The sequence below is a fragment of the Argopecten irradians genome, chromosome 2, assembly GCF_041381155.1.
Source record: "Argopecten irradians isolate NY chromosome 2, Ai_NY, whole genome shotgun sequence".
Lineage (NCBI taxonomy): Eukaryota > Metazoa > Mollusca > Bivalvia > Pectinida > Pectinidae > Argopecten > Argopecten irradians.
Genome location: NC_091135.1, coordinates 59,902,846 through 59,928,595, shown reverse-complemented (window position 1 = coordinate 59,928,595; position 25,750 = coordinate 59,902,846). Strand labels below are relative to the sequence as shown.

General features: G+C 34.4%; 1 protein-coding gene across 2 annotated transcripts; it reads left to right on the top strand.

Moving 5' to 3' along the window:
• Window positions 1-3,339: 3,339 nt before the first annotated feature.
• On the top strand, window positions 3,340-25,660 carry LOC138316105 (AP-1 complex subunit gamma-1-like). Of its 2 annotated transcripts, none has more exons than XM_069257608.1 (22): window positions 3,340-3,521; window positions 4,264-4,474; window positions 4,800-4,924; window positions 8,241-8,382; window positions 10,597-10,693; window positions 11,040-11,116; window positions 12,358-12,453; window positions 12,680-12,760; window positions 13,110-13,208; window positions 13,456-13,511; window positions 13,782-13,895; window positions 14,477-14,617; window positions 15,253-15,307; window positions 15,500-15,712; window positions 16,100-16,227; window positions 16,808-16,912; window positions 17,780-17,957; window positions 18,180-18,321; window positions 18,673-18,765; window positions 19,119-19,279; window positions 19,893-19,991; window positions 20,563-25,660. In XM_069257608.1, the coding sequence occupies exons 1-22, from the start codon at window positions 3,514-3,516 to the stop codon at window positions 20,662-20,664; spliced, it is 2,523 nt and encodes an 840-aa protein (XP_069113709.1). In that variant the 5' UTR covers window positions 3,340-3,513; the 3' UTR covers window positions 20,665-25,660. The 2 variants fall into 2 exon arrangements, with proteins under 2 accessions (XP_069113709.1, XP_069113708.1); XM_069257607.1 differs by having other exon boundaries at window positions 11,040-11,122.
• The last annotated feature ends 90 nt before the right edge of the window (window positions 25,661-25,750 follow it).

Sequence of the window (25,750 nt, the reverse complement as noted above, 5' to 3'; positions counted from 1 at the left end):
CAATGATCATCTTGTTATTGTCCTTTAAAATGAGCAAGAATTCTACTCTTAATGAGCAAATATATTGGATTTATTAGTGGCGGAACCAGAGGTGGAAAGATTTTCATAAATTTTTGAGATGCTAAGCTGACCTTACACAGTATCAACGGAAACTAGCACTTACAAGAAGTTCTCAGCATTTTTGACACGGCGTCAGAGGAGAGTAGCCTTTAATTTGTAGAAACATTATCTCCTCAGTAGATTCAGGAGTACCCAGGGAACAGTCCACTGGAATATGGACAGCGTCAGACTGCAAAACAGCGAAACGACTCTCCATTGTTATCATATATTACGCAGGAAATCTTACATATGTCTGGTGTTGTAACCTCATCTTAGGCCATCGGTATATATATTTTTTGATGTTATTAATGTTTTTGAGAAACCTTTATGTTTTGCTCCGGTAAGGTAGTGGGTCTTTAAACGGGCATATCGAGGAGTAAATAAATCCATATCTAATACATACATCACAACAATATTAGGGAGAAGCTAGACATGCGCTTTCTAAAACAGAACATGAAACACTGTCCATCTTCCTGCAAGAAAAAAGCATATAATTATTTCAATGACCAGTGCAGTAGTAACCCATAACAGTTCATGATCATCTAACTCAAGTACTAACATCTTACAAATGATTGACGGGAGATAACTCTCGCTTTTACATTAAATACCCAAGTCGCCCTCAGCTTCAGCAACAAAAATATTTTTTCAGGATATATTGATCTATGTTTTTCTATAACACTTTTTATTCTTATCGCTGTATTCACTTTTTGATTACGTTAAAATATTTCTAAGCATTTCTATGTCTCCCTCTAAAACACACTTTGTGGCTTGATTTCTGCACACCATTGCAACATTAATCTGTACAGGCCTATATTTACGATGAGGGGGCTACAATTAGACTTTCAGACTTTGTTACATTTAGTGCGTGTAAATTGATAATGAATTAAATAATTGACATCAATGGATCATACTCTAGATAATTTAGACAATTGGGGAAACTAAATCTAAATAAATTAAATGTTATCTTTTTTTGCTTATAACTGATATGGAAAATAAATTTATTCTGTGCGTTTGGTGCACGGCGGAATTGTTTGTTTGTTTGTTTGTTTGTTTGTTTGTTTGATTTATTAACGTCCTATTAACAGCTATTGTCATTTAAGGACGGCCTCCCATGTATGCGTTGTGTTGCGTGTATGTTGTGCGAGATGCGTGTTTTGGGAGACTGCGCTATGTTAGTGTTGTGTCTTCTTGTATAGTGGAACTGTTGCCCTTTTTAAAGTGCTATATCACTGAAGCATGCCGCCGAAGACACCAAGCAACACACCCCACCCGGTCACATTATACTGACAACGGGCGAACCAGTCGTCCCACTCCCTGTATGCTGAACGCTAAGCAGGAGCAGAAACTACCACTTTTATAGACTGTGGTGTGTCTGGCCAGGGGACAGAACCTAAAGCCTTCCTCACAGGGGCGAACGCTTAACTCAAGGCCAAAAGTGAGGCGGTGCCAATGGAGGCATTAGGAAACACAGAGTCAGCTAGGAAGAAGAGAAAAGATAAGATCCTAAATTTAGTCGCCTTTTACGATCATGCAATAGGGGCAGCAGGTACAATTCTAACGCCCTACCTGCAGGGCTGACGGCGGAATTACCGTGACCCTTACTTGTACGTGTCATGTTTTTATTCTATTTGTTCTCGAACAATTTTAAAGAGGAGTATGGCTTTGGTATGTTTTAATTGATTGATTGATTGATTGATTTACGTCCTATTAACAGCCAGGATAATGTAAGGACGGCCTCCCATGTATGCGGTGTGTTGCGTGTATGTTGTGCGAGGTGCGTGTTTTGGGAGACTGCGGTATATTCATGTTTTGTCTTCTTGTGGAACTATTGTCCGTTTTATAGTGCTATATCACTGAAGCATGCCTCCGAAGACACCAAGCAATACACCCCACCCGGTCACATTATACTGACAACGGATGAACCCAGTCGTCCCATTCCCTGTATGCTGAGCGCTAAGCAGGAGCAGAAACTACCACTTTTATAGACTTTGGTGTGTCTCGGCCAGGGGACAGAACCCACAGCCTTCCTCGCAGGGGCGAACGCTCAACTCATGGCCAAAAGTGAGGCGGTGTCAAGGGAGGCATTAGGAAACATAAAGTCAGTCAGGAAGAAGCGAAAATATTAAATCCTTTAGTCGCCTTTTAAGATCATGCAATAGGGGCAGCAGGTACAATTCTAACGCCCTACCTGCAGGGCTTTGGTATCTAATAATATTTGGACGATTTTTAATAGCGAAGAACACCACGAATTTTGAAAGACAGAAATGTTGCATTTTTGATAAAATAATAAAAGAAAGCGCCTTCGGTATGTGTGCTATTACAACGTTTCAATTAGGAAAAAATGGATGATAATCAAGTTATAAAAATAATCATAATCATATAATTGTTTCAACTTTTTATAACTTGATTATTATCCATTTTTTCCTAATTGAAACGTTGTAATATAAATTTAGCCACGATGAAAAAAGTATGGGTGTAGGGACGGGGTTAAATTGTTCCTTTTGTGGAAAAATAATGTGTTTATTCTAATTTACATAAAAATAGTTATAAAAAAACTTATAAACCACCGAGGTCGCTCTGGTGTATGTACATGTACATAGCTTCATCGTGCAATATCAGTATTTATACAGCTGTATGTGGATAAGTTATGAAAAAATATTTGGAGAAGAAATTTCATCGAAATAAATTATGATATATCTGCATTTATAGATTGTATGTACACAACGATATGACCTCAGAAACATTAATATGTAATATCTCGTACTAGATATTATAATATTATTACATGTTATAGCAAAACGTTAACTAGTCTAACGTTAAATATGTGATCGAAAAAAATAAAGCTGTAATCTTTTTTGACGTATTTTATATGGGTGTAAGAAAATGGAGAAAAAATCTGCTTATAAATAAAAGGCACACATGCCATTCTTCAGATTTAATTAATACATGACATCACACGAGACACGTTGGAAAATATAAGTGTTAATAGAGTTATCTTTCTTGAATGGTGCCAGTGAGGTGACGTCACGTCCACTTGCCACGGCGAACGAGGACTACTTTTTCATCCTATAAATAAATACACATTATCTAATAATAAATAAGAAGTGGTATGACTTGATCGAAATTCCAATATTGCATTATTACTTATAAGCAAATCAAGAAAAATAACATTAAGTGATATTTATATAAAATAAATTGGTTTTCTTTATGGTTTATTTTCTTTTTGCGGAGGAAGTTCATAAGTCTCTTAGGAAGCCATATTGAAGACATATGACGATATGTTACCTGTCCATGATCAATGAAAACCGGCTTTAGATTGTAATTGTTTTACTCGTTCTTCGGCATATGCGGACACACTGGGGAATACATCGTTAGATAGTGCCTAAGTGGAACGAAATACACCCAGCTGTCCAGATGATGCGGTATAAACATACGAATATTTTTTGCAATTTGTTTACCTGTGATGCCCCCCCTTTATATCGTGATAACTTCCTAGTGTATCGTGATGGTAAGACCTTTAGATACCTGTTGCTGATAACAGGTGGTTAGTGACATTGCTGTTGTTACAGCCATACGATCGTATATTGATTACAGGCTTTGTGTTGTGCTAACTGAACCACTGAATTAAATTTATGTGAACATGCATCTAGATGACGTTTGGGGGTGGGGCTCTGATTTTATTGATGAATTAGTCAATTGTGATCACATGCAACCATCCAAATGACTATACAACTTAGTGCTTTAATGGCCCCTGACAGATTTGATAAAATGTCCATTACACAAGCACGAGAAAGCTGTGGGAATGGAAAATATAGTCCGTTTTTTGACAAATGTAACATGAGAAGAGAAAAATACACTTTGGCCAGAGTGTCACTTGTCTGCTGCAGTATAATAGTAGCTAAACTGTGACTCAAGTATTGGAGCTACATGTTCACCAATGATTGTCAAAGCTAGAAAGTTATTGTTGTGCATCATCAGTTTTGAACAACATATAGTTTGGATTTCTTTTCAGCTTTGTCATATTTTTTCAACTGATTTGTCCATAACAGTAACTTTATGGCCCGTATGCTGATTGTAATTTTTTATTTGTTGTAATTGTATCAGTAGTTCATGGTTTTCTGGTTTAGATTTATGGAGATTGCAACTTACTATTTCTTATGACAGATCACTGACAACGCCGACTCCAAAGCGGCTTCGAGATTTGATACGAGAAATAAGGTCTGCTCGAACAGCTGCAGATGAGCGTGGAGTAGTACAGAAAGAATGTGCAGCTATTCGTGAATCTTTTCGAGATCAAGACAACACTTACAGATGTCGAAATCTCGCCAAACTTCTTTACATCCACATGCTGGGTTACCCGGCTCATTTTGGCCAGGTGAGATTTTTAGCGAAAGGTGGTCTACCTTTGGATAAGGAATGTATGACTCTTATAAATTGCTGGTATTTATCGATATTAGCACTACAATTTCTTTCCACTATATAGGTATACCATATTTTGCAAACTATCATGAAAATTCATCAATTTTAGAGTTTCATTGAACTTTGCAATAAAAAGTTGGCAGTATAATAGTAAATATTAAATAAACATCCTTAATTACTACACTCATACATTGAAGTGTACATTGATGATTTAAACAGTGCTTTTGTTGTCGAAAATAAAAATGTGTTCCTGTGAGCAAATATAAGAATTGCAATTTCAGCTGGAATGTTTGAAACTGATTGCATCCCCAAAGTTTACAGACAAGAGGATTGGGTACCTTGGAGCCATGCTGTTATTAGACGAGAGACAAGATGTCCATCTTTTGGTCACTAATTCCTTGAAAAAGTAAGTAAACTATATATATATATATATATAAAAACAAAACTAAAACAAATTTGCCATCAATCTCTAACGTTTTCCCAGCTGCCGCTGTTCTTCAGGAGATGTTTATTGATGTTGATAAGGCAACCACGCTAATAACAAGGATTGATGACGTCATAGTAAACAATACACTATGATGTCATAAGATACTTATATTAAAAGTCACACTTACAAATTAAATTGAACTATTTAAACCTGGTTTTAATAAAGCTATTAAACTTCATTCTTTTCCTTCTCTTTCAACAACATTATCAGTTGATTGATATATAGGGATAACATTAAAAACATCACTTGCACATGTATGAATGTGCTTACTGACATGAGGAAATCTTAAACTATGTCTTAAACTTTTTCTTAATTTGTTGTCTGTGTACAGTAATCCGTTGTCGCAACTCATTACCATTTACCACATACAAGTGCATATATAACATTTTTTGATAGACAATTCATGTTTGATTTAATCTTGAAATTGAAATTATTCTTAAAAATAATACTTTCACCTTCTAAAATAATTTTACAAGTGCCACATCTTGACTTATTACATTTAGACACACACAGGTTCTGTTTTTCCCATTGAAATTTTGAAGAGCATAACAAAATCTTGAGGTTTTTAGGTTGTTGTTTGCTATTAATGATTGTGGTTTTTTTTTCAAATATCTGTTTCATCTTATCATTTGTTCTCATATAGTTTTCATACGTTTTGATAATTGGAAATATATCAAATATTTATATATACAGTCAAACCTGTCTATAACGACCGCTGAAGGGGAGACAGAAAAACGGTCACTATAGACAGGTTGCCTTTATAGACAGGTTTGGGCTTTTGTGCCAACCAATGAGCCAGTAAATAAAACAGAATTGTATTAATTCAAAACAGACCTGCTACTGGATGTTTATATATGTATTGCCATGCATTATTTAAGAAATAACTGTGTCAATATATTTCCGTGATTTGTGTTCGTTTTATTTTAATGCAATCAGAAATTTCGATCATAACAAAATCAACTCGTTTTGAACATAGTAGATTTTTTCAGCTATGAACATAATCATTACCTAATTACTGACTTCGCATGGCCTGGAATTATCTATGAACGATTATTTTTAGACAATGTATGCGTGTAATATTTTTTTACAACACATTCTCACTGGCAATTCGTATGTAATGTTGCCGTGTAACCAGTTTTGACGGATTAATCTCGGAACATGAAAGATCAATTTGGAGGCGTTTTCTCACCATATACAGCTTCAAAACTATTGAAATCACAATGCGGGTACACATATTAACTTTCAGTAATATTTCTACCAAGAAATGGGACCGTATTTTATTTATAAACACATCAAGAATACCCGGGTTACATCGGGCGATAATCCGACTGATTCTAATCGTTAAGAAGAACATAAATTTATAGGCCTAATTTGAAATAGCTTAAGTACAGCCATTTCTTAGTTATAAAACAATGCTAAATATCGACAATGAATAACGGAACACATTAAATAAATCGGCATGTTTTATTTTGCCTACTGTATCATCCGAGTTGTGGCTTCAAAACCACACTTTACGAGTGTGATCTTTTCTAGTCCGCTAAACCTGCCTATATTATTAGGCTTTTTTAATTTTCTTTTTTTTTCTTTTTTGCTTATATATAGTCAGCTCGCGGTACCTCTTAAAAATGTGAAATCGTAGGCCAGATTTGGCCTACGCTACGTCAGCGGCATATTTCTAATATATCGTCCATGCAATGCCGGGAAAACGTACACATACCTATATATTGGGATCTTATGTACTCCACTGCCCCCATGTTACATCCCATTTATGAAATTAAACAACTCTGCACAATGAAATACTTCCGAGACCCTTCTATTTCACACATTTGTAATGGCCGCCGTATACACATTTAGTAGAGCAAACGGCAGCCAATCAACTTCGCTTCCGGTTTTATTTTTAAAAAACCATGTGTAGTTGAAAGATAAACAAAATGCTAGCCAGTTAGAGTTTTTATAGTGAAATTATGGTCGACATACACGACATGATGTCAAATATTCAAATTGAACACGACTATTGCTGGTACCGCATCACTTTCGCAATTTTCACGTTGTATATACATGTAGCATATACACGGTAGAATTTTGTTTATCTTTCAACTACACGTGGTTTTTTTTAAAATAAAAATCTGAAAAAAAATGTGAAATCGTAGGCCAAATCTGGCCTACGATTTCACATTTTTAAGAGGTACCGCGAGCTGACTATATATTAGGCAAAAAAACCCCAAAAAAACCTAATAATATAGGCAGGTTTAGCGGACTAGATCTTTACGAGCACATGGCGTTTGTGACCAAACATAATTTCAGTCTTTGATAGGCATAAAACTTCTATCCTTAAGTTGGCAACCATATTTGTACCTCAAATGTTACGACCGCTAGGTTATAAACCAAACAGTACTGTATAATGGCTGCCATTTGCTTACAAAGGGAGTTAATTACCGGAAGTAGGTCAAAGGGACGCTACTACACACTCACTGTACTCGGTACTTGAAAAGTCGATCTCAGCGACCGGTCATTATACAGCTTTGACGGGGCTAAAACAACCGGTCGTTAGCCACATTAGACAGGTGGTCGTTATGCACAGTGCCATTATATAGTAAAAACGCACAGGGAGTCTAAAAACCGGTCATTATAGACAGGTGGTCGTTATATACAGGCGGTCGTTAGAGCAGGTTTGACTGTATATATAAATATCACCCAAGTTAAACTTATTTTAAATTGATTATGTTAACCTTTATCTTGGTGCAGATATTATAAATGTTCTATGTAGAGTCAAGATTCATGAATCAAATGGTACATCAGTAGGTTTAAGTGATTGATATTCCCCATGGCAATGATAATTAAAACTTTAGGTAGGCCATGGAAAAATAGAAATTGTTAGCTTAGAATATAGAAACAGGGCATATAGCATATATATAGAGAATATAGAGCTCAATGAACAAAGCAGGTCTTGAATCATAATTATTATGATAGGTAAAGGGAGGTAAAGCTTCATCTGAATATATGTCAATGCTACATGCCAAATGATTGGATGAATACTAATCAGATCACAGTTCAAACCCCATTAGCAGCAATATGCATTTGTCATACTTAACAAGAAACATGGCTAAATCAGCTTTCTTTCTATGTTGCTATCTTGTATTTTATTGATACTAGGGAATTTTGTGTAAATATCTAAATAAGACTTTAATGGATACTATTAGATAAATCTAGTTTTCAAACCTGTTTTCTGTTTTAGTGACCTTGGCCATCAAACACAGTATATACAGAGTCTTGCCCTGTGTACCCTGGGCTCCATCTGTTCCACAGAAATGAGTCGAGACTTGGCTGGGGAGATAGAAAAGATGATCAAATCATCCAATGCTTATGTGAAGAAAAAGGTATTAAATTTTTGTAATGTAAACTTCTCTATACTAAAGAGTAGGAATATTAATGGATTGATACCTCCTGCAGTTTGTCTTGAGTCATATTCTGACAATCTGTTAATCTTAAACACAATCTTAAACACAATTTGTACTCACAAGAGTTGATAACTGTATATTAGGATAAGACAGAGTGTTTATGGGACATTGAGAGTGTAGTATTATTTAAGTCTTTCATTATTTCTATGAACATCACTTTTTTCTTGCTTGTCTAACCTATCCCAAATGCACACTGAAAATTCTCTAAAAGTAACCTTAAGCTGAATTATCAGTTTGCAGGTAGAATGTCACATATACAGCTTGGCAGTATAAGTGTTCGGTTACATTTGTTTTCAAAACTAATTACAGAATGCTGTCAAGTCCGATGTTTTTGAATCGATAATAAGAATAATCTTTCTCTCTGCAATTATTTTTTTAGCTCACCATCATCGAACGGTGGGCTATTCTAATCACTTTTGGTCCGTGGTGCTTCTGTCCGTTAACATTTCTTGTTACCGCTATTTCTCAGAAAGGCCTAAAGGGATCTTTCTCAAATTTCATATGTAGGTTCCCCTATAGCCCTAGTTGTGCATATTGCATTTTGGGACCGATCGGTCAACAAGATGGCTGCAAGGCAGTCATCTTGGATTTTGATAGTTAAAGTTTGTTACCGCTATTTCTCAGAAAGTACTGAAGGGATCTCCTAGAGCCCTAGCTAGTTGTGCATATTGCATTTTGGGAACAATCGGTTGAAGTTTATTACCACTATTTCTTATAAAGTACTGAAGAGATCTGTCTCAAATTTCATATCCAGGTTCCCCTAGGGCCTTTATTTTGCCTATTGCATGTTGGGACTGAACAGTGACCAAGATGTCCGACAGGCCACCATCTTGTATTTTGAGAGTTAAAGTTTGTTACCACTATTTCTCAGAAAGTATTGAAGTGATCTGTCTCAAATTTTATATGTATTAGGTTTGAAAAAGTTTGAAAAGTAGAGAAAAGATCCCTCTTTCCATTGTCATACATAGATCATTCTTTGGTGGGCACCAAGATCCCTCTTGGATCTCTTGGTTTTTTATTCAAGTGGGATTATTTATGATTAAATCAGGTGATATCATCAAAGACAATGACCCATTTTGGGTTAGAGAAGATTTGATACTGCGATTTCAACAATCATGACTTGGTTCTGAAATTACAATAATGTATTAGTGATCCCCACAGGGGGAAAAAGACTGCATTTCTAAAAGGGCACCTTAACAGTGATAACCATCAGAGGGGCACCAAGATTATATTGACGACTTCCATTATAAGAGAAAATCTTTAAAACTCTCTTGTTTATTTAATTCTGGTTCAACTTTATTTTGAATTATTTATGCTTTATGCTAAGTTGCTATTAAGTAATATCAGGACATCTATTGAATTATTCTGGGTAAAAAAATGATTTTGCAAATTGGAATCTGCTGATCATATGATCATGGCTATAAGTGATTCACAAGAAAGATCTAAATTTCATTTATAAATTAAAAGAATGGGAAAAATACGAAATATGCCTTTATTTCAATTAAATTAAATTAATTTAATATATCTTTATTGAAATATTAGAAAAACTGGATTAAATTGAATAAGTTTAGCATGTTTCGCAATAATGGATAATTAATTTAAATAATGTTCTTAAATTTACAAGCACTAAATAAAGAAAATACAGAGAATGGTGACAGTAGTATTCAAAATGTAATTTAAACGGAGAGAGAAAAAAAGCTGATTGCTTTTTAATTTGATTTATTTAAATTCATTTACTATTGATAATTTTATTATAATTAATATATATACTTTTTTAAATATATTCACACTGAAATTCTAAAAAAATAATACTGTTTCCATTTTTGAATATGTGAATATTAGTGAAATCCTGGAATTGTATACCAATCCAGATCCACTATTACAATTACCCAAAATTACGGCCATTAGGATTGCAAAGCCAGTGCCCCACTTCCTGGTATTTTGATAGTTTAGTTAATGTATGCAGAAACATCAAGAGAAGGGGACAAATAAGGCAGGGTGTCAGGTTACAGGGGCATGGCGTCAGGTAAAAAGGGCACAGCATGGCGCTATGCTAATCAGGGCTGTGGGAAACACTATGTATTGGTTTCCATATTTGCACTTCCTCACACTTTGTTTCTGATTCTGTTTTAGGCAATATTGAGTGCGTTTTGTATTATAAGGAAAGTCCCTGACCTCATGGAGATGTTTATCCCTGCCACCAGGACATTATTGAATGAGAAAAACCATGGTAAGTCCATAATGTTTTGTTGTAAGTTAATTAACTGATGTGGAAATGAAAATGAGTTACGTCATCTTCTAGATGTAAATTAATTTCTTTTGATAAAAGCTAAATTTCTTTATATAAAAACTGATAGGGACATTTTATTTACAGAATTTTTGTGAAACTTAGTGGGGGGTTTTTGTAGACAAAATATGGAAATAAAAAAGAAAAAGAAAACAGCTGCATTGAAAGTTAACAAATTAACATGAGAAAACAATAAGTTTTAATAACATGTTTTCATATATTAATATGTAGTTGTATATTAAAAAATAAAAATAAAAGAAAGGTAAGAATAAATTGTTTTATGTTTCAGGTGTTCTGCTAACATCAGTGTGCCTGATTACCGAGATGTGTGAGCGTAGTCCTGATACGCTACACCACTTCAGGAAGGTTAGGGTAACAAAGGAATTGTTATAGCATGTATACTGCAGTGAGCTATATCAGGAAGGTCCTCACTGTATCCTCATGCTACACCCACATGGAGATGTACACACAAGTGTGTGTTGACTTCATTTTACCCCTCTGTGGTTACACACTGAATGATGATTCTATGTGAGGACCTTCCTATTGGTGATTTTCTGGTGGTATGGTGGCTTAATGGTGGTGAAGTGTATGCATTAACAACCACAAGACGGATTTTGTACACTTATTTAGTCTACTTATAACACCGCATGATATTCCTATCATAACCTGCTTGCATTTAGTATCTAGTCCTACCTCTATAGTTGTTTGCTTGACGTCACTGATTTATTTGGGTTTTTTGGAAATAATTCTATTCTGGATCATGTGAAGCAATCTTTTTTTTTTGGTATAAAATTCCAAATCAATTAAACAATGACATTGATTTGTTTTAGAAAAAGAAAAGAACCAGATATTTCAGTAGAGGAAGAATATTTTTATTGTTACAATAAACAAAAGGCCAAATTAAGGTTGAATCACAATCTCAAAAAGAAATCAAGAGCCAACAGCAATCTTGATATATTAAACTGTATTGAATTTCTGAGCTTGTAATTCCCTGATGAGATAATGGTGTCATCAAAATATTTATATTTCTGCTTTGCTCAAATTTTTGTGTACCTAAATAACGTAACTACCTAAGCTTGGGGATGCAAGGATGCTACCATATAGAAATGGAAAATGTACTGTTGAAAAATTAAATTTATCATGCTTGTCGTATATCTACAGCTGAATATTCAGTTGCCCATGATGATTTTGCATTTTTGAAGTCTTAATTTTTCATGAACTAATCAACAATCCAAAAGAAATCTTGGTGACACAATTTTTTCACTGCTATTCTCTAAAATTATGACCTATGTAATTGATCTCAAAAGCATGAAAACATGCTGATTATGTATACCCATGTAGTTACATGTTTGTTTACATTAATTAGTTTTTGAATGTTTCTAAAATATTCCTGATACCTATAAATCTAGTGAGAAGTGTTTATTTTTCAAGTTGGACATTGATTTTATTTTTGTTTACACAACTTTTGAACAATTCATCATTCAGGGGAAAAAACACTGTTCTAAGAATGTCTTTTTATTTATCAAATATGTCACTTTAAACCTATAAATGATCTTAATATGATTGGGTTTTTTTTCTGTATAAAAGTTGTCCAATTATGTTTCCAGACTGTACCACAATTAGTGCGAATCCTGAAGAACCTCATCATGGCCGGCTACTCGCCTGAACACGATGTGTCTGGTGTCAGTGATCCTTTCCTACAGGTAAATAAATTAGTCAGTAGTCTAAAGGGTTTTTGTATCATTTTGATATATAAAGGTTACAAATAGTGTTAAAGTTATAGCATGCTGGTAAACTTAATTTATCATACACATATTATTATGATGTATAAAAGATATCTTTGTAAATAATATTGTTATAGTAATAAGAATTTCTTGTTTTTAGTTAAATACCATAAAATATTGTTCTTATGCATTCTCTCTGCTGCAGGCCAAGATCTTGAGGCTTTTACGAATACTTGGAAAGAATGACACAGAAGCTAGTGAAACTATGAACGACATTCTTGCACAGGTTTGTTTAATAGCAATACTTTGTTATGTTATTTCATATTACAACAAGACCACTATAATATTCTCATTTATTTATTTAGGATAACGTCATGTCTCGTGTCTGCATGTTTGACTATATTTCGACAGTCAGACTTCTAAGAAATTATTGTACTGTTAATGGTCAACCAGAAGCCATTCAACTACAAATTTACAGTTTACAAAATTGTGGAGTTATCACTTTTTGCTTATTCGTTTCATGAATCATTTATATTTAGTTTTCATGTTTACACTGATGTAACAGCTAGCAAATTGTAGGATTTTTTAGTACACTGTAAATATTAAATTTCAAAGACTTGCGTTTCATTTTGCAGGTGGCTACCAACACCGATACCAGTAAGAATGTAGGACATGCTATCCTGTATGAGATTGTGCTGACCATCATGGGTATTCAGTCAGAAGCTGGCCTTAGGGTAAGTATCGGTCATCCATAGTGTATAAACATAGATAAACATAAATTGATTGATCTCTATTCTACAATAACCAAAAGTTTAGTTTTTGAATCTGCCTCATTTTAAAACTAAACTTACCAGTATGATAATGAATGTGTAGATTTTTTTTGTCTTCTTCTTTTTGTATTATCAATTCAATTATAATTTACTAATAAGTGCAATAAAAAGACATTAGATATCCCCTGAAATATATTTTTATTTATCACAGGTATTAGCAGTAAACATATTGGGCCGATTCTTATTGAACAATGATAAAAATATAAGGTAAGTAGTAATTACATACTGGTATGGCAGAGTTTCTTCATTAGTTATTTCTCTGTGCTGAATTAATGAAAGCTTGGTTCCACCTTAAATATCTGCTTGTTTGTGTTATCAATACATTCCACAATATTGACACTTTATCCATTTGCAACTTGAAATAAAAAGTTGTTTATTTTCATCTTAATTCATACATTGAACGCACTAGTTATTATTATTTTATGGTAAAATTTGTATCATGAGAGTGATTGTGAAGTGATGTATGTTTTATTACAGATATGTGGCCTTGAACACTTTATTACGAGTTGTACAGGCTGACTACAATGCTGTACAAAGACACAGAACAACAATAGTGGATTGTCTCAAAGATCCTGATGTTTCTATTAGGAGGTATGGTATATTTGCTATTAGGTTTCTGAGGTTACAGATATATTCTATAAACATTTCATATATTAGTAACTTTGCTCAAAGTATAAATTTGAGAACACCTTAAAATTAGTAAAGTGTTACATTTAAGGCTATAGATATTCAGTGATTTTTCTCCTTATATAACGACCCCATTCTCAATGCCAAACCCCCCTATTTTTTCCCAATTACGATGAAAAATTCCCAAATCAAATTTAAATCTCTAAAAAACAAACAAAACTGAAAAGTTCTCCCCTCATTGTTTAATCTAAAACAAACTACTCTGAAACTGTAGTTATGGCAGTCACCTTTTGATAAAATGAAACAGTTTACTGTTTTACAATATCTAATCACTAGTTTTACCATGTTCAGTGGTGGTTAACTTTTTTTCCAAAACTGCTCTTTTTGCAATTATAAATTCCCAATTTGTTACAAAAACTTATTTCCGAAATATACCCTGAAAAATCACTGATATTAGTCAAAAATTGTACAGTATTAACAGTATTTGCTTTCATATTTACTAGTATATAAAGATGGTTTGGAGAAATAGAATTGACTGATTTCAGGCGGGCTATGGAGCTGTCTTTTGCATTAGTGAATTCTGGCAATGTACGTGGCATGATGAAGGAGCTGTTGCACTTCCTAGAAACCTGTGACCCAGAGTTCAAGGCAGACGTTAGCTCTAACATAATCTTAGTCGCTGAAAAGTATGTAATAATTTTTACATATCTACATTTTAGCCTTTTGTTTCTTTGTTGGTATGAGCTAATGCCATGGGTGGCATCCGGGCATCAACATTTCCTTTAAATTGTTACCAGTCATAAAGTTCTGCATGGATTTTATTCAAATTTGGCCAGAAACAACCATTGAGGGATACGGGTGGGGAAAGAATAAAAAAATGTATGAATATTGACTCTGACCCCACTGCTGCACTGAGTCCAATATTTAAGCAGAAATGAAGTAAATTCTTTTTAATTACTACTGGTCATAAAGATCTGCATGTATCATAACCAAATAGGGAACAAAGTTTGTTTGAACCTTGACCCTCATCAAGTAGTAGGGATGGGCCTAATATGGACTTTAGAGATAATGCTTTAAAAGCTTTGACAAAATGAACACATAACATTGCTACACTTAACAAGACAGATGAGTTATAGAGGGCCTGTTGTTAATAATTATTACCTTGCATTACTATTGTGTTACATTCTCTTCCATTTTGAATTCTGTATTTACATTAATCTTACAATGAGGGCTGGTTTGTGGAATACATTGTAAACATGTAAATGATAATCTTAAATAAAACATTACTATACAGATCACATTCTCATCAATTTTTTTTCAGATACTCTCCAAACAAGCGTTGGCATATAGATACAATCATGAAGGTTCTAATCACGGTAAGAAAATACCCCAGTCTCAGATGTGCTTTTACTGTTAGAACTGCTAAAATCCATCTGATTCTATTTGTAAATGAACTAAGTTTGGTTAAAATAAAATATACTTTCTGATAATCTTTTTATTTTCAGTTAAAAAAATGGAGAAAAAAAATAATATTCATAATTATCATGTGAAGTGTGTTAACTTTGCAGGCGGGAAATTATGTACGAGATGACATGGTATCAGTGTTGATCCAGCTAATAGCAGAGACGACAACGCTGCATGGTTACACAGCCAAGTCTATGTTTCATCAGCTGCAGAGTGATATCTCACAGCAGCCTCTCACACAAGTGGCCACATGGTGTATAGGGGAATACGGAGAACAGTTATTGATTGAACAGCCTGACGAGGAAGAGCCCATGCAGGTACAACACTGTATAAAACTAGTAAATGTTGTACATACCATTTAGTATTTCCTAATGCTTCAAATCAACAATATTCTTCTCTACATCAAATAAAAATGTTATATTTGATATGTTCTGATAGTATCTAATTTATAATTTTTATGTCTATAATTCTTCTGAAGGTATGCCTTGACCCCAACCTTCTATTTAGCAGCCTAGATCCATTATCTTAACATAGTCTCAGTATTTTAGAGCTGTTTTAGGACATTTATTGGGGCCAAAATTAAACAAAAGTAAATTCATTTATTCAATATTTACTGGTTTTCATTCAAGGATGATGATCATGCTGATTTGAATTTGTTGTTGTTTCCCATAAGATTGTTTAATTTGTGATGTTTTGTGTGATAGTTTACTGAGGACGAGGTGATTACAGTACTGGAGAAGGTCCTTACCAATAACAACTCACTGGAGGTTACCAAGGAATATTGTATCACAGCCATCATGAAGCTAAGCTCCAGATTTAGAACATCAATGGGGTAAGTACTGAATAATTGATCCATTAGTAATGTCTGTTCTGCAGACAAAGCAATTTTGTTGCAGATTTCTCTGTAAAAGGCAATATAAAACTTAATTACTTGCTGATTTGCTCTCTGAGGAAAATCAAATTTTGAAGAATGAAAGTAAATATTTCCACTCAGTCATTTTGGAATGATTGTAGTATGTTCTCTTATAGATTGGCATTTTGATTGTTTCAGTTATTAATAGTTAACGATAAATACTGAGATTTAAAAACTACTGGAGCGATACAGGCCCTCTGGGCTTTCATTTTTAAGTTGACTTTGAAAATGATTTTTTTTTTAATATTTAACATAAGTGGAATAATTTTGCTTGAAAAAGTATGTTAAAGTACATGTATTCTAATTAAATTACTGTTAACCAACATATTTCTGTTTGCGATTAAGTTCCACATATTTTGATGTGATTGAAATTCTCTAAAAATAATTATTAATTATTAAACTGTAAATTACAGCGAAAATGGTCTGAAAACGTGACAAGAATTTGTTAACAGTAAAAAAAGAAAATGTATAATTTGTTGTCATGTTTGTGATATTGTAGGAGGATCAAGAAAATGATAGAGTATTACAGTACCAGTGTTAATGTGGAGTTACAACAACGCTCTGTAGAATACACCTCGGTCTTCACCAAGTTTGACCACATGAGGTAAGGGCTTTCTGTGGATTATGTCTGATTACATGAGGGTAAGGGCTTTCTGTGGATTAGGTCTGACCACATGAGGGTAAGGGCTTTCTGTGGATTAGGTTTTCTGTGGATTAGGTCTGACCACATGAGGGTAAGGGCTTTCTGTGGATTAGGTCTGACCACATGAGGGTAAGGGCTTTCTGTGGATTAGGTCTGACCACATGAGGGTAAGGGCTTTCTGTGGATTAGGTCTAACCACATGAGGGTAAGGGCTTTCTTTGGACTAGGCCTGTTTTCAATTTGAAAATCAAATAGGGCCACAAGCTTTTTGTATTGTGAATTTTAAGTCATGAAAAGTACACACCGTAATTTCGTTATTTCTGTGAAAAAAATCATTTGTATGTGCATATTTTATTCTTTTGCAATGTTTGATCATTTTATTTCTACACATAAACTGTATCAATTGGCAAATTTAGCTGCAAATTGGGAAACAAAATGGCTTTTTTAATGGGAACAGGGAACTACATCAATCCCAAATTGTACTACAGAATAAGCTATGGAGCTTGACAAAACTTTAAAACTGAAATTGTTTTTCTGAACTGGCTGTGACATTTTGATTACCTGTATTAATTGTGATGTTTACACTATTTGTATTTAATGATCAATTACTGATGTAGCTAGAGATACTTTGCATTATGATATATTCTGACACAACTGACAGGTACAAAATTAATGTTGCTTTTATCAATTATTAGATGTATGTTGTTCTTTTGTAATCTGTAATGAATCATAAAAAGGAAACAATACAACTATACCAGATGGTAAAGTTGGAAATATATTACGACAGGAAAACAAGTTTGCCTTGACCACTGATTGCTTTGTGTTTAGGTCAGCATTACTGGAGCAGATGCCTTTGATTGAGAGGAGTCGTAGTAAAAACATGTTATCTAATAATGAAGATGAAGGAATAAGCAATGGGATGGATGTATTAAACTCGGACCGGTCCGGTGGTGATGGTGGTACAAAACTTCTAGACACGGCAAAACAGAGCACACAACAGTCTGAGGTAAACACATACTGAATCATAGTTTAAGATTCATTATATACCCTTCAGTATTAGATATTTTCCAACAATAATAAATTCAATGAAGTTCATTTTGGCACCAATAATGACGTTTTGTGTACCTGATGGATGATTGACTATTGCATGTCACTCCATGATCCTTGCTCACCTGGCTCAATATTCATGTGTGAGTTATAACCTTTGATATTGAAACATTCTTTTCAGGGTCAAAATATACTAGACCTTTTAGGTGACCTTGGGCCTACACCAGTGATACCTACCAACCCAGAACCTTCCAAGTCTGCAGGAGCTAATGACCTTCTGGACCTTCTGGGGGATGTAGCGAACGCTGCCTCGGGTAACACAGGTATTTATAAATACCTATTACAAAAATAATGTATACTGTAAAAAACCTATATTCACAACAACTTACTATCACATTTTCAGACCTAACAACATTCTCACAGTGATTTATGTTGTGCTTTACAGTTTAAAAGCTATTTTGTTCTTTCAGTTGAAACATTTTTGCAAATTTTAATTGTCGCATAATACATAAAATTGAATCAAGCCATGAAAATAAGTTAAGTTTACAGAACAGTGTTGCTATAAATTTGTGATATATAATTTGTCCACATCAATGAATTATAATAAATGTGGTCACTTCAAGGAATGGAAGTTTTCTTCACTCTATGTTAAACTTTGTAACTATGTTTTCAAGTAAACAACATGGTCCCTGCTCCAAATCACAACCTGATGGACAGTTTATTAGGCGCCACAACACCTAGTGCCCAAATGAATGGTGGAACAACAGGTTTGTTTTTGCTTGTACCTGAGATAGGATTTATGTTAGGATTCTTGTAACAAAACAAATCAATCGGTTCATGTGACGGTATGGTAGTTAGTACGGTATGTATTATGTTGCATTGATTCATTAATCTTATGTTTTGTGGATTACTGTTTTACATTTGTTGAACTAATCCATTGTTGAATAGATTAAGGTTTTGCGTTTAAATTATTTAGTGTTATCTTTCTAAAATAAAATCTATTTCTAGTACGGTATGTTTTCAAAAAGGTTATAACACACTAGTTCTCTAATAATACTGATGCCAGGAATTTTGTTTTTAACTTATGCACAATGTATTGTCAATTCCCTTTGTTTTCCAGGGTTAGAAACATTAACAGCATTTAACAAGAATGGTTTGTTAATTGAGTTCATGTGTGAGAGAGACGAGACACAGGCCACTGTGACCACTGTCAATGTGAAGGCCACCAATTCCACAGCCACCTCTATGGCTGACTTTGTCTTTCAGGCTGCAGTACCAAAAGTAAGTGTCTTTCTCTGACTGTTAAAATTAATTATACCCCCCACCCCCTAATTTTGTTTAATTTTGTAAAGGTCAAGGTCACTAATGCCGGGAAAAAACCTTATGAAATATAATATTTATTGGTATTGTTGGTGTTTGGATTTTTCAATGTTATGTCAAGGTTGATGTGTTTGAAAAAAAAATTGTAATTGATGTATTAAAGAAAAAATCTTGAAAAAACCTTGAAATAATCTGAAAAAATAAACTTAAAAATATTCTGTCCATGTTTCTTTGAAGGCTTAGGCTACAACCAAAACCAGTATACATGTGGCTTACAATATACATGTGACTTAAGCTACAACAAAAAACCAGTATAGGTGTGTTTGGCTTACAATATACATGTGACTTAGGCTACAACCAAAACTAGTATACAAGTGGCTTACAATATATATGTGACTTAAGCTACAACCAAAAACAGTATTCATGTACATGTATAATGGTTTATTTTTTAAGGCAGATTGAGATGTTCATTTCTTTGTCTTTATGCTTGCTTGCTCACTTTTGAATGAAAAAATACTGTATAGCTTAATATCTCTTAATCCTTTCAAATTAATCAGTGTATTTTGTTTTGCAGTCATTCCAGTTACAGTTGTTGTCGCCCTCAGGCAATGTGATTCCCCCTATGAATGATGGCGCCATTACGCAAGTCATCAAACTTAATAATCCACAGAAAGTAAGGGAACATTTCACCTAGACTTGATGCTGGTTAACTGGCCATTATAGTGAAAAAGTATTGATTATCATGTGGTCATTCTGGATAAGGAAATTCTCTATCTTGTAGAGAAAAAAATAGTGATGTAATTAATTTTATATATGCAATAATGGATCTTAACACTTTTTCACCATTAACACACAGAAAAATATTCAATCATGAAATAAAAAAAAAAGAGTTGTAAGCATTTGTAAGTCTGGTAGATACAAAGAACATACATTATAATGCAAAAAAATGGTCATGCAAGAACATACATTATAATGCAAAAAAATGGTCATGCATTTGCAAAAAAATGCTATAATAATTTCAAAATTATATCTTAGGTAGTACAAATGTATAGCTCAAAAACCACTGAAATATGTGTGCTGTTTAGATTGAAAATTAGAAATATGTTTTGTTTACAGTATGTTAATTTATGTTACATTATCATATCTTCCTCTAGAACACATTGAGAAATGTGTCTTTAATGTATACCTAGATTGTTTACAAGTTAAACTCTGCTGCAACAATAATGGTTTTCTTTCTGTTTCAGCAACCAATTAGAATGAGAATTAAAGTTTCCTATGTTCAAAATGGCAATGCCATTTCAGACACGGGTGAAATGAACTCCTTTCCAAAACACCTATGGGAATGATACCAGCTCAAACGTGTGCCAGCTGCCAAATAAACCATGGGATTAGTGATGACATTCAAATTGGAATTCGAGGGAGATGCGACTCCTCTCCCTAGGACATTCTCAGTATGGGTTGGCTTGGTCCATATGTGGTATTTAGTTGGCCAAAGTCTTAATTGGTCAAGGTAACAATTTCTTCACCATGTGACCTACATACAGGCCGGATCTGTCATGGTCACATTCCTTCATAGCTCCATGGGGATACGAGTCAGTGTATAAACCTACGTGTTGCTAGTCATACCCAAGGATCCGTGCATCTACACAACTCGCAAGGTGTTAGCAACAAGATCGTTGTTCTGGAGAACATTCAGATGGAGGAGTGATGTAATTAGCAATGTACCAATTTTTGATATTTATAAATGTGCTAGAAGCCATCTGTGGTGTAATTTGGTTCTGAGACTTGAGAGATGGAGAATGGAAGACTGTGAGAGTGTAGTGACTGGATCAGACCTTGAATAGGACATTAATAACTAATGAACACTTTGTTAGTTTGGTTTATTTTTATATGTCCTGTAAACAGCAAGTTTAGAATGTGCCATGTGGAGAAAAGCTGGAGTATTTGGAAAAAAAACAGCCAACCTATAGCTACAGACAGTAAATGTTAGAACAACTTAACCACTTGGCAACCTCTAACGTACACATGGATTTCGTCACTAAAACTCACTGTTTTATAACCTATAACAAGGGAATAGAATTGCATTATCTTATATTTGAAAAAAGAATGTCTTCCTTAGAATTCTGATTCTATTTTCTATATTGGTTCGGTTGTTTCTATATATTTAGAGAGAGGAAAAAGATCACCCTTCCAGATAAATTAATGAAACTTCAGTTTGTATAACTACCCTGATCGAGGATAAATCCAGCTATAATGGGTGAATATTAGAAAGTTTCTGTGCTATATCAGGGTCTGATCATGAGTTATGAATGAGAGGAAATTTTACCTAGTGCTATAAAGTGATACCTTCATCTTTGATCTTGCTTTGTCCGGCCCTGATCATTGTGATGTTTAGTCTGATCATAGTGAAGAGTGTCTGTTTACCTATTATCTCTTCATTTGTAAAAACCGTACCGTGAACATGAGAGTAAAGATAGTTTACCAAGTATCTCTTCATTTGTAAAAACCGGACAGTGAACATTAGAGTAAAGATATGTTTACCAATTATCTCTTCATTTGTAAAAACCGCACAGTGAACATGAGAGTAAAGATAGACAGTCGGGGGTTTCTTTTTCACTTACAGATGTATTATATTTATTGTGTGTGATAATTAATGTGATCTATGTAAATTGTTTATACCACACAGGTCATAAATCTCATATATAATTACTGGTCATTTTATACTGACTTTACACAAGTCAGCAATATCACTAACAGTGGCAAGACCAGTGTGTATTCATGCCAGTGTCTTGAAAAATCAGTAGTTCAAAGCAAGACTGTGTTTAACTTTCATTTGTCAAATGCTACTTATCATATATTCATTCTATGTAAACTTGTCAATTTATGAATTATGCAGTCACATCTGTTGCAATACTACTAAATTAAATTTCATTATTAGTCCAGAATATGCTTTTATTAAAAATTATGTTAAAAAGATATGAACAGCTGTTACTTAATTTCCTGCCACCTGATCCAAATTTAGGTTAAATTGAACTACATGACATTTGTGTAATAATGTTTTAAATATTACAAGTTGGATGATGTGTGAAGTAATAGTATTTTGATCAGTTACATTTGACATCTGTTGTTCAAACAAAACCGTGAAACTGTTAATAGGTACTGATGGTTTATTTGGTTTATCAACACTAAAATAAGATCTTCTTGGTAAATTTAGATTGTTGGGCTGTATGTGCACGTCTTCATGCACGTAAAAATCATTATTCTTATATTAGTTGTTTGTTTTGTTCACTGTGTTGTTAAGGTTAAGAACCACAAATAAACAAAGAAGTTTTGTAGTACACCTGTTCGCATACTGTAAAATATCTTTAATTTGAAGATATTATTCTGAATGAGTTCACACTTTTCAAATATTAATACACAAGTCACAGTGTAAACATGGAAACAATTCTCGATGAACATTTGACATAAAATGAAATACTGCTAATGGAGAGGGACAAGGGGCATCAAATGTTACCCATGTCCTGTTCTGGAGAGGGACAAGGGGCATCAAATGTTACCCATGTCCTGTTCTGGAGAGGGACAAGGGGCATCAAATGTTACCCATGTCTCTCCCGTACATGTCCTGTCCTGGAGAGGAACAAGGGGCATCAAATGTTACCCATGTCTCTCTCATACATGTCCTGTCTGGGAGAGGGACAAAGGGCATCAAATTTTACCCATATCTCTCCCGTACATGTCCTGTCCTGGAGAGGGACAAGGATCATCAAATGTTACCCATGTCTCTCTCATACATGTCCTGTCTGGGAGAGGGACAAAGGGCATCAAATTTTACCCATATCTCTCCCGTACATGTCCTGTCCTGGAGAGGGAAAAAGGGCATCAAATGTTACCCATGTCTCTCCCGTACATGTCCTGTCCTGGAGAGGGACAAGGATCATCAAATGTTACCCATGTCTCTCTCATACATGTCCTGTCTGGGAGAGGGACAAAGGGCATCAAATTTTACCCATATCTCTCCCGTACATGTCCTGTCCTGGAGAGGGAAAAAGGGCATCAAATGTTACCCATGTCTCTCCCGTACATGTCCTGTCCGGGAGAGGGACAAGGATCATCAAATGTTACCCATGTCTCTCTCATACATGTCCTGTCTGGGAGAGGGACAAAGGGCATCAAATTTTACCCATATCTCTCCCGTACATGTCCTGTCCTGGAGAGGGAAAAAGGGCATCAAATGTTACCCATGTCTCTCCCGTACATGTCCTGTCCTGGAGAGGGACAAGGGGCATCAAATGTTACCCATGTCTCTCCCGTACATGTCCTGTCCTGGAGAGGAACAAGGGGCATCAAATGTTACCCATGTCTCTCCCGTACATGTCCTGTCCTGGAGAGGAACAAGGGGCATCAAATGTTACCCATGTCTCTCCCGTACAAGTCCTGTCCTAATATTATCTGGGGACATTTACAGGCAGTTAAATAATAGCTGTCTAGTGGCTATCAGTACAAACATTTTATACATAATCAAAAGGTTAAAGAATTTTATAGCAATACTATCTGATAATGACTTGAACTCCTTATCCCTGTCATTATTATGGACTAGGATGAAGTAAAATTCAATGTGATAATTGTGATCTTGTGTCATCATTACCACTATTTCTGATGTATTGGTGTTCTATGCATTTGTATTTGATCATGATCATTAACATAAATGGGTTATGGGGGTACATTGAAAAAATGCAATGCACATGTACAGTTCGGGGTCGTCAAAAGAAAAAAAAAATGATGCACATTTCAGTTGACTCTAATCTTCCTCTTATGTCAAATCTTGCATGACTGCCTTTGGTCTAAAATCTAAGTTGAATAGCTATAAAGATAATGACTGAAATTTTTTGTTTAATTCTAACCAGGAACAAAGCTGTCCCTCACAATTCTGTTTATATTGTTTCATTAGAGCAAGATGACATGGTGCAGGAAATGTAAAAATGGGAAATATGGGGAAAGAGAAATGCTGTTTGATATTATAGAGGGAAGATGAAATAACAAAAAAAGGAAGAAAAAAAATTAATAAAAAAACGTAGCCAGGAAAAGTCCTGCAGTTACTTGCAAAAATACAGAACAAGAAATAGAGACTTGGTTCAAAATCTTTAAACTCATTACATGTACTGTATGTATTTTGTCAAGAATGCATTTTTACATATATACATTAAGAAGAATGGTAATTTATGTTTTGATACATGGAGATCGAGTACAGGCTTTGTGCCAAGTCAGTAGTAGAAAATGTTTTTAATGGTAGCCAGATTATGGAGTGAAGAGAACCCTTGACTGGAATGTATCAAATTTATCGTTATCAATGCTTAATAAACCAACAATGCATTCCCTTGGACTTCTTTAGTTGTTGAGTGAATGGTAGATGTTAAGTGCTAAAGTATGGACAGAGAGTGCAGAAGTGCTGTGCTGACAGGGATAGTTTTGTTTATGTTAAAATTGAGCATGTATCTATTTAAAGGCTTTTGATATTTTGCTCATCAATCTGATAACTTTAATATTGCAGTTGCTTTAAGCAGTAATATGAATGTCCTTGTCATGACTCATTGACTGTGTTACCTCGATGTAGACTCTTGTGAGCGTAGACTGTAGTTCAGTACATGTATATGCTTCAAATGTGACGGACAAATTCAAAAGGTGTCCCAGATAATTAATTAATGAAAAGCGTGTGACTGGTTGGAAGATTAACTAATAAACAGAATTTGTTTCCACATTGATAAGAAAAGATGTTTTGAGATGTGGGATTATTGTAAGTGTGGGTTGTGTGCGGCTTCTCAGCTTCACAAATGTAGGTACATAAATGTGTTACATGATTATGTATAAAATATGATTCTTATTGAAACTTCATATCACTGTTCTTTTTTCTGACCAACTGTATTAGGCTAACTACTAGTATTGTAATCTAAAACTGAACATGTTGAGTATTTTTCATCGAGATACAGCCCATGGATTGTAGTAATATTGTCCAGTGGTGCTAAATTCTCTGTGTCTGGTTAAATCATGATGAAATTTTCAAGTTCCAAATGTTAAAAAACTGTTGGATTGAAAACTTCAGAAATTCATGTATATGGATATGGTACTCTCTTAACATGTTAGGAAAAGTATACATTTATAGATCCTGCAAACTAAATAGGCTTCAAAGTGTTGAGGCCTGCTTCAGTATAAGCCACTTTCATGTACTCAACTGTAAACAAATCCATTCTATTTATCATTGTCTTGTATTGCACATTGTTATTGATTTCATCTTTTTTGTTACATTCATCTCGGCTGTAATTGATTAAACAGAACAAAGCAAACAAAGATGTTGTGATTATTTTCTTAGTCAAGGGAGATAATATATCAGGGGAGCTATCTATGATCACTCGAGTGTCGAGTGGTGTGTCTTAATGC